The sequence below is a fragment of the Halichoeres trimaculatus genome, unplaced genomic scaffold (assembly GCF_033239565.1).
Source record: "Halichoeres trimaculatus isolate MK-OKI-2021-1 unplaced genomic scaffold, fHalTri1.1 fHalTri1_scaffold_10, whole genome shotgun sequence".
NCBI classification, from domain to species: domain Eukaryota; kingdom Metazoa; phylum Chordata; class Actinopteri; order Labriformes; family Labridae; genus Halichoeres; species Halichoeres trimaculatus.
In genome coordinates this window covers 17428756-17438894 of record NW_027437187.1, presented here as the reverse complement: position 1 = coordinate 17438894, position 10139 = coordinate 17428756, and the positions used below count along the sequence as shown (strand labels likewise).

The 10139-nt window shown below is 38.9% G+C and overlaps 1 protein-coding gene across 2 annotated transcripts; it reads left to right on the top strand.

Moving 5' to 3' along the window:
- Window positions 1–55: 55 nt before the first annotated feature.
- LOC141796819 (uncharacterized) lies at window positions 56–5216 on the top strand. 2 transcript variants are annotated; one of them, XM_074678091.1, is made up of 5 exons: window positions 56–276; window positions 395–650; window positions 785–990; window positions 3345–3536; window positions 3951–5216. In XM_074678091.1, the coding sequence occupies exons 3-5, from the start codon at window positions 798–800 to the stop codon at window positions 4253–4255; spliced, it is 690 nt and encodes a 229-aa protein (XP_074534192.1). In that variant the 5' UTR covers window positions 56–276; window positions 395–650; window positions 785–797; the 3' UTR covers window positions 4256–5216. The 2 variants fall into 2 exon arrangements, with proteins under 2 accessions (XP_074534192.1, XP_074534191.1); XM_074678090.1 differs by having other exon boundaries at window positions 56–650.
- The last annotated feature ends 4923 nt before the right edge of the window (window positions 5217–10139 follow it).

Below are 10139 nucleotides of genomic sequence, written 5' to 3'. Positions count from 1 at the left end.
TATTATATGTCTTAGTTTTTAGGTAGATGCTCTGAGGGTCTTCCAGTGTGGTATTAAAAAAAATCCCTTAAGGGTGGGCTGCTGTGAGCGGTGTTCCATTGCAGCAAAGGAAACTGAAGGGGAGGTGACAAAGACATGTAAATATTGAGGTTGAACTATCAACAACACTCGCTATGAATTATGTCAGTGGGATTTCCTGAAAATACAGCCCCGCTGACAACCCACCTTAAAAAAAAAGCTCACAGTTTCAGCATGTGACGACTGAACACCTCTTATGTAAATATTTAACCGTTTTTATAATCCTACTTTGCTTTCCTTTTTTCATTTATATTTAACCGATACCATTCTTCTTCCTCAGACAGAGTGGTCATTGTTGCTTTCACTTTCTCTGCAGTATGTGCTGGTGGGCTACGCTGGAGAATTCACGGGGAAATTTAGCCGCTGGCTGGGGGAGTTTCCATTGCTGCAGAGGAGTGACACTGAAAGGTTTGATCTGCGAGTGAGGGCTTGTGGTCATGAGTAGTAGGAGTACCCATGCGTCAGACTATTTGTACAGTTGTAAAGTAGTTCCTGCAGCATAAGGTAGTCCTCCTGCAGCGACTGAACAAACTGGTTTCTTCCTGAGATCTTTGTTGGCTACGACAAAACAGGTAAGACTGCACTTAAATATAATTTGACATCTTTAAAAAGGATGTATATGACACAGATGAACTTTGTTTTGAGACTAAATCAACATGCTGTTAAGACTTAACCTTGATAACAGATCCCTCCTGTTCTCTCTCAGTTGGTATACAAACATGAAGTTTCCAGAGCTGGGAGACTCCATCAGTCGCTTCAGGTTTGCTCAGTCCTGTGTGGGGTTGGCAGGCTGCTTGTGTGTGTGCTATGCAGTCTGGACACCTTTCTGGCTGAATAAGAAGGGACTCTGGACAACATCGAATAACACTGACAGTGACCAGATCATTCGTAAAGATGGCACAGTCTTCAACGGTGAGAGCTCTGATGTTTTACCTTTTGTGTCACATGTTTACAGTCAACACATGAGTCTCCTGTCCTCAGCTGTTTCAGAGGTTTAGGTAAAAAGTTAGACTGAATTTCATCAAAAATGTATGATTAATTGTGTGAACTAAGGAGCAGGTTTAATGAGTTACTGTAGGCTGTGTTTATATAAGACACTATTTCTGCCAGGGAGTAGCCTGAGGGAGACTTTTTTTGAGCTTACATCTCTGAGTCTTTGGAGAGCTCAACACCAGGTGGAACATTTGGAAATACACTGGGTTAAAGAGGAGCTTCACAGCAGAAGTAAACAAGTTTGAGCTTGTGCCTGTACCTGAGAAATGCATTCTTTGTATCTGCTGAAGCTTTCACAACTTTCTGAAGTTAAATGGGCTGAATTCTTGGTCAGCTTAAACCTTCAACAGTTTGACCCTTTTGACCACTTGTGTGACAACCTACATTATTAACATTTGTACATGCAAAGCCCTTGTACGAGTCAACCCAGAGAGTCTTTCCTAGCTATAAAAACAGCAAGGTATTTAAGGAAAATATTATTTTATGTTCTCATTGAAAGCTTTTTACCACACAATACACTATATCTGATGAAAAATAGTAATACACATGAATAAAGCAAAACAAGTTAAAAAAAAGGTAAATAATATACATATACATGCAACACATGAACTTGAACAGAAACAGAGTCAGAAAAATGGAAGTTTGTGTTAAACTGCCATTGTCTTCCATGCTAGGGTGGAAGTATCTATGAAAGGTCAAAACAAAAAGCTTACTTAGAAAGAATAACATTTTGATAAGTCAAGTAGTGAAGCCAGGTGAGTCCCAATGAAGTAAAGTTGAATTATAAAACGAGTAAAATTTAGCCCAACATTTATAATTTTGAGCTTTAGGAAGCTTGGCAACGGTAGCTTCTGTCACAGTTAGATTACTTTTTTAGATTTACTTTCTCCTCCCCAGCTTTGGGGAGCTCAGTCGGCTTTAAAACAGAACAAGAAAGTGAATATATTATAAATAATCCCTACACAGCTGCTACAGTTGACATTCATACCTAGAGTACCATGATTCGAAATAGAAAAAAAAACTGTGTATAACATAGTATAGATTATCAAAGGTTAGGATCTAAACAATAATTGTGAAACTGTTATAAAATGGGTTACTCCGGCAACAACTTTATTTTAGACCAACAGGTCTCGGCTTGTGGCCTTTATCAGGGTCATTACTACAAGTGATGCTGGAATTTTGACCCTTTTTTTTTTAAGACTTATCAACCCTTTGTACACTCTGTGGAAGTTGAGCCAGCTTCTTGTTTAACTGTTACAGGCATGTGCCAACCAAGGATATGCTTCACACTTATCAAAGTATCCTCTCAAGGAACAGAGACCATTTTTTTTATGTAAGATGGTGGTAGGTATTCATTACAGTCATATCAAATTAAGTTTTTTAATACTTAATTCCATAAACTTGATATTATATAATGCTGCTGTCTGAGTTAGGAGCAAACCATTATATACTCACTCATAATCCCACCTGTAACTAATATCACATAAAGTCTACTCTTTGGGCATTTTCTTTTGTTGTTATCTTGCTATTTGGTAGCCGTGGTCTAAAAACTTTGTATTTTTACCAATTTTATGCACTTTGTTACAACATTGACTCAGTTTTGAAATCTTCTGAAATGTATTAAAACATATTAATATATCAAACATGTATTTAAATAATATATTTCTCAAGCTTTTTGTAAAAATGACCCACCAAAAGATCACTGCTCTTGAAGCATTTAGAGCATTTAATTCAACAAATGATACAGTTGGTTTTATGTATTTTCAAAAAGTCTTTACATTTCAACACTTCAAGTTGAAAGTGAAATCCAACCTCCCATGTTTTTGAGTTTATATTATGAACAACAATAGAAAACTTTTCTTGCTGATGTTTTGTGAAACTAACTTGACCCTATTTACCCACAACAGTGCCTGGTATGTGTTGGTGAAATTATGTCCCCTGAGAGTATTTGGTGTATTCCAGTGAGCTATTTATAGTTGTCCAGAAATACAGAAAAAATAGTCCAGATGTTGTTTGACATTAACCAGATAAACCCCTCATGCACAGAAACAAGTACATGAACTTTGGATTTTACTGTACTGGTTTCAGTTGTAGGTAGGGGAAATTGAGGACAGAAGTGTGTCATCAACTCACAATGTTTCACTTCATCATTGAGACTAAAACCAGGAAAACTATGAAACTGTTTGAAACTATGACAATTTAAAACATATATCAATGAGTTTGGCTCATATGTTTCCCTGTGTAATTTGCATATATGTGATTTTTTCCCCCAGCTCTCGAGGCAGAGCGAGTATTTGGAATCCTTGCCTCCCTCATGGCTGTGAGCACTGGTGCCCTGTGTTTGGTGTTCGCCCTCTGCTGGACATCTAGCACAGTGCGCTCTTACTCAAACACACGCTCTCTCCTCATGGCAGGACAGGCACTGTATCCCACCACACTGCTGCTGCTCACCATGGCTGCCACAGGTAAAACCACTGCACCCCTCAAAACATGTAAAACAGTAGATGGCCTAAGCCACACTTTATTTTGTGTCTCATCATCTTGACGTAGAAAAAAAGGTTTGGGGGAGTTTTAGAATAATGAAAGAATTCTGTATAAAGTATTAAAAAGTAGTCCCATTTCCAATTAACCTCTGAATAGCCTTTTGGTTTGTGAAGTTCATGTCAAACTCACCCCTCTTAAAAATCTTTTATACAAAACTCATTTACATACCCTGCACAGCAGCAGTTTTTAAAGAGACTTTTACCTTGGGATTGCAGTTCATTATCATATAAACTCTTTTCTAAAGCTTCAGGCACAAAATAATTGACCCTAATGACTTTTTTTTCTTTTCCTCACAATGATACTTGAGTTGACTCTTTTCCCTCTTCTATCTACAGGTTTCTTTTTCCTCCTCAGCTGGTCTATCTTCACTTATCAGCACAGGGAAGAAATCCATCAGGACTTCTCCAGCCTTGGCTCATCCTATTGGCTGGGGGCTTTAGGATGGGTCCTGCTGTTGATCGTGGAGATGATAGTCTTTATAGCCGAACAAGCTGTCGTTCCAGACATTCTGCCAGACTTGGAAAAAGCTGTGGAGTCATGGCGGATTTCTGCTCAACTTAGGGCTGCCAAACACTCTTTCAGCGACGATTATCTCCGTGTGAACAGCATATGCAGCACGACTTCAGAGAGGTACACCTGAGGGGTGAAATGGACATAATTGAAAAAAAAAACATGTCAAAGTCCAAGTTGCACATTAATAAACATAAACACCATGAGAGGCCAGGAACTGCGTGCTGTACCACAAATCTGAATGACCAGATTATATGATGTTCAAATTTGAGTGTCTGCTAGGGGAGTGAAGATCCATCCTGGAGTCAGTGGAAGTGAAGACTTGATGAGCTGATGGTGCTGGATATTGTAGACTGTGTCCTTAATATGGACAGACTTATAAAAAAAATAACACTAAGGACCAATACAGGTCTGACACTTGGCTGACAAAGCCATGTACAGGACTTTTATAGTGTCACTGTTACGTGTCCAGTTAGCATCAAAGTGATAAAGCTCAGTTGGATGAAAACATGAAACCTTTGATAGTTTGTATCAAATAGAAGTATGGTTGTTTTCATATTTATCTTTGCTGAAAGTGGACTCGAGACTTTAAAGCAGGATGTTTATGAAAATAATTTCTTTTGTCAATTATTCATGTAACAATATTGTGTATTTCTGATTTATTACACTACTTTGTAAAGATCTTGTCTCTGACTGATTATCATCCAGCGACACTTCAAAGAAACTGTGTTATTCACTGATATCAGACTGTTGCCGTGAAGAACAGACCAATGCGACTTCAGTCACAGACTCAGGGAGATTAACTGTAATCATATCAGCGCGCAGAGAGATGGCAACAACAGAAAACTGATGTAAAATTAACTGCATGAAGTAAACACATAATGAGGGACAGTATGTGGAACGGCAGTTCAAAGACTGATACATGGTGCCGTGTTGATGAGTTGATTCACGCGCTCTTGTCACTGTGCTTTCCTTCAACAAAAGAGGAAATGTAAAGTTTATTTCTGCTCTAACAACCTGCCCACGTTACATTAGCATCCACTATTTTACTGTTTTCAATGAGCACCACAATAAACTGCATGCACTATAACTAAGGTACATTTGAGTGTGCTGTTTTGTTATGGCTAAACCCATCGAATGGCTAAATAAAAGTTTACATCTTTAACATCCCTGTGTCTGTCTTTCAGGCAAACAAGAGTAGCCACTTAAAGTTAACACACTGAACATTATGTCTGTCTTGAAGGCAAAACCAGAATCAACAGTGGAGAGGTGATGGCGGTTCACTGTTTGGACGGTCGTCTGGTGTTAGCCCGCTAGGAGTTTCTAAGTCCTCGCCAGCCTGTCTTCCTTTTGAAAACCTCCCAACTAATGTATTTCTGGCCTATGTTTCGCAGCAGTTTTGGACCACCAAATAACAAACTGCCTCCACTGTTGTTATTTACTTTTCTCTCACACATTCCCAGGAGGAGAGGAAGCAGTTTGACGCTGGGCTGCTTATGTTTATGCTTGCAACCTGCCAAAGTGGGGGAGAATTAAGTGGCTCTGGCTCTGTTAATTGGGCGTTAATCAGGTGTTGCTCTAATTAAAAGGCAGTTCCGCCCTGTTGGGCCCTGGTAATGAGTTTGTTATTAAATCCACAGAGGATTTTTGTCTCTTTTTCAATTTACCAACAGGGTAGTGCTTAATTGCTGTGTAAATGAGGGGAATGTCCTTGAAGGTCGTCTTGCATCAGCACACGATCCATGAGCAGAATTGTTCTGAAAGAGCTCCCCTTTAAAAACTTCAGATCCATTCAGCCCTCTGTCTGTTGACCTCTTCTGCCAAGCTGTGCCTTTCAGCACTGACTCTTATTGAGCTCATTTCTGAATTTTTCAAGAATTTTCTTCAGGGCTTTTTGAATAATTGTTACAGCAGGTAACCCACTTTCATTTGACAATAAAAAAAACCCTTTTGAATTTGTTTTCAATTCATCTAAAGTCACTTTATTCTCCCCAGTAGGTGCTGTCTGGTCCATTAAAAGCATACAATCTTTCATGGCTACCCATGTCTCATGAACAACCCCCCCCATACACACGCTTTTTACATCCCACCACCACAAACACTGCTCCATCCCCTTTCTGGGAGGAACATGGCAAAGGTTGAGAATGCCTTCAGAGAAAGACGAGTCGAATCAATGCGGAGATAGAGAGAAAGAGATAGTGAGACGCCTAGGCACAAAGGAAGAAATGACAGATGAATGGTGGGAGATGTTATACACAGATAGAAAGGTGGCCTGATAGACACAAAGAGATTGCAGGTACTGATTATTGAAGGGCATTCGCTACAGAGACATCAGTCAGGAGATGGCACAAAGATTTAGCAGGCTGCCATCGTTTCCTGCCTGGGGCCGGCAACATGTGTTGAACACAACCTGGCTCAAACCACTGCTCTTCATATCAATTAGAGACCAATTATATAGCCATGTCCCACTAATTACACTGCACTGCCAGTGTGCCATCCCCCCAATAGAAAGTGTGTGTTTCTCTTCTCTCATGTGGGTCCGTGGTTGTGTTCAGTGAGATAAATAAATAAACTTCCCGCCTGCCAAGAAGAAGAATCCTTAATCTGATTTTCAGCGCTGTAAATTTGTATTTTGGAGAAGAAGAAAAAGAACAAATAAAGGTGTTATTTTCTGCTTTACCTTTTGGTGGCACTGGTGTTACATCTATTGCTTTGCCTCTTGCAGTGAAACCAGGGAAATGTGTGAGACAGTGCTCTCATTTGATGAGTAATGCAACCACAGAAAAAAACAACATACATCTGTGTATGCCTGCATGTGTGTGTGTCTTTGTGTGTAGTTGGTTTTTGTTTATGAGGCAGACAAAGTGTGATCAATATTCTTGAGCATATTTCAAAGGATTTTCAGCCAGAATGTGCCGGACTGCTTAATAAGTCAAGTTTTTATTTGGCTGGATCTTTGAGCATGATGAATTATGAAATAAAGCATGAACTTCATCCTTTTTTTTTTTTTTTGCAGTTTTATTTCTCCTTGGTTTACATAATTCACTCAGAACATTTGTAACTTTCTGACAGGTTAATGCTGTTGGGTTCAAAGTGAAAACACTGAGGAAATACGCAGAAAGACAAGACAGTGGGGGGAAAACAGACATAAAGATGAGAGGCAGAGAGAACAAAGGGGGTGGGGGGGATTTGAGATGTCACACAATAGTTTCTTACTGTCCCTGAATTCTGTACAGCAATGTGAGGTGTCAGATAGTGATGAACCTTGTATACCTTTCCTTCCCCCCTCTGCTCTCTCTGTGGGACTGAATGTTCTGATGTAGTCAAAATCAGAGCTTGACCACATGTGCCCTTTCACTGCATTGTCATCAGTATAAGTGGACACTCTTTGAAATGGAAAAAAGTCTGGGAATTTGATGTCTGCAGTGCTACAGTCTCAGTAAAAAGCAGACAGAGGGAGGGAGACAGAGAGAGAACCTTATGTCCTTCAGTCGTCTTTTCTTGCAGGGACTGAGTTCATCTCGCCTGTAGAATCTGCAATGAGCCATTGCTCTTTGAGACTGACATCCCACCCAGACCACCCTGCTGATTACATTTGTTCAGAGGAGCTGAGTGCTGACAGAGAGGAGTGAGGCAGAGCTTGCATCAGGGAAAAAAGAGTTTCTCAATTCTCTTGCTTTTTACTTCCATCCATTCGATTTGCAAGTGCAGGTGTTCTCTTGCTGTTGTTTCGTCTGTTCTAACATTGTCTCTGTGCCTTTTTGTTTACACTTTCTTACCCTGTGTTTGTATCATATCTACACTCTGGTACCGTTGTTCGTGAGTGTTGTCGTCTCGGACATCTCAGTCCAAACAATGAAGCTGTAGTCCCAGTCTCGCACCTCTATTCATCTTTGGCCAACTGTAGCCGCTCCCCTCTCTTATCTCTGTGTGACCAAGGAAATTAAATTACAAATATAATCACTTGGCACCAGTTTCTCGAACAGTGTGCCTCTGCTTTGCATATAGAGTGCGCTTGCTGTGGAGACACGTTGTGTGAAGTTACTTATTGGCCTATTTACGATAATGGGCTATGCTCTGCAAGTGGAGTCACACACACCGTTTTTTCAATAAAGGAGAACGGTATAAGAAAGTGAAGCGGTAAGAGACTCAAGGAAAGTACAGCAGAGAGACACTAAGACATAATTGCAGGCTGCTTGGGAAAAGAATGTGCAATGCATGACTTATCTAAGAACAGCAAAGATGAAATGTGAAAAAGATGAGATAAACAGACAAAAGCACTGACTTGCTTCCTCACAGTCTATGTCCAATATTCTCAGCCTTTTGAAGCTGAATAAACATTTATTTGTGTCTAATTTTTCAAAAGTTTTGTCAAAACATCCATTGTTATGTTTTGCAACTTGGCAGATACTCTGACTATTTTTTCAGCACTATCACTTTAACATAGTTGCCTGATGACTATTTAGTGCCAGGCTGAGAAAAAAATGCTGCTCCTGTTTTTCTTGTATTGTACCTGATGGAGCTTGTCTGCCTATAAGTATTTGAAGTTAGTGTTAAAACTACAAGGAAGTCACTGGTGACCACAATCTACAAAAGATTTCTAGAAATATATTCAAGAGTTTCTTGTACATAAAAAACACAAAACTAAACACTGTTGAAATGTAGGTCCATTCTTTAATTAAAACATGACTGTAATAGTTTCTGAGGATTTTTCTGGTTTCTATTCCCTCGTTCTTAAACTGGAAATCTATTGTGAAAGTTATGCATTTTAATATGTGATTATGAGGAAAGTCACAAAGCAGCTCTCAACTGTTAGCATAAGAGAAGTCTGCTTACTCTGGCTTAGATAACCGCAAACTAGTAATTGCTGCTGTTACACTACAAAAAAAAACAAACAAACCCCCCCCCCCAAAAACAAAACAAAACAACAACAATGAATAAATAAAAATAATAAAAATAGTAAAAAGAAATCTTATCAAGTGTTTTTGACTTGTTTTCAATCAAAAATGTCTTTTTCAAACTAACATGAGCCACATTCACCTGATCAGTCCAGAAAAAATTCTAATTTGAGGTCTGAATTGCTTGTAACAAGTAAAAAAAAAAAGAAAAAAAAAAAATCTTCCAGTGGGGTAAGAGAAAGGTTACATTAATCTAGTTTCAACAAATTTGGAAAGCACATTTATCTTATTCCACTTGTATAATTATTATTATTTTTATTACTTTTTACAAGCAAATCATACGTCATTTTTAGTATTCAAATAACTTGAAATAAGATATGTTTCTGGACTGCTCGGGGGAATGTGACTCATATCAAGTATAATAAGACAAATTTAACCAAAATTAAGAAAAAAACACTTGATAATATTTCAGACTACGTACAGTTATCTGTTTTTTTGGTAACTGAGAGCCATTAATTATGTTTCTTGACTGACAAGTGTTGAAGTTACATGCAGCTTTGATACAAATGCTACACAGGTAGCCCTCAGATTTCCATTTTCACTGGTTTACATTCTGGCACCCAAGCATCCCAGCATTACATGCATGAGCTAAAAGTTACCTTTGAGAGGAATTATAAAGCATTTTGTGCCCCAACGTTAAGTGACAAATAAAAAAAAAAAACTTACTGTATATCTAACATTGTAAGTCTCCAGCCTTTTCACCAGATTTTGACTCTGAGAGCTGAGAGAACACAGAGGCACATTATTTGATTGTTGTATGTTGGAAGGTGTCAAGCAAACCACAGCCACACAGTGGATCGTGGAAATTAAACAGCAAAATAACATGTGATGATGCCAAAAGTGATCAAAAAGGTGACAAAGGCCAATCTGTTGGGCCAAAGTTATAAAGAAAAGTGATGACAGCAGACTTGACACCAAGACCATGAAAAAACAAGGATGATGCCAAAAGCCGTGAAAAAAGTGAACACCCTGAAGATGATCGAAAAAGTGATGAAAGCCAATCTGAGGCCCAAAGTCATAAAAAAGTGATGACTATTGACCTGTGGCCAAAAATCA

Bases quoted from the DNA above. Each gene is read 5' to 3' on its own strand.
- LOC141796819 (XM_074678091.1), top strand. From the start codon at position 798: ATGAAGTTTCCAGAGCTGGGAGACTCCATCAGTCGCTTCAGGTTTGCT. The intron at 991-3,344 runs GTGAGAGCTCTG...TTTTTCCCCCAG, and splicing joins AGATGGCACAGTCTTCAACG to CTCTCGAGGCAGAGCGAGTA. The intron at 3,537-3,950 runs GTAAAACCACTG...TTCTATCTACAG, and splicing joins GCTCACCATGGCTGCCACAG to GTTTCTTTTTCCTCCTCAGC.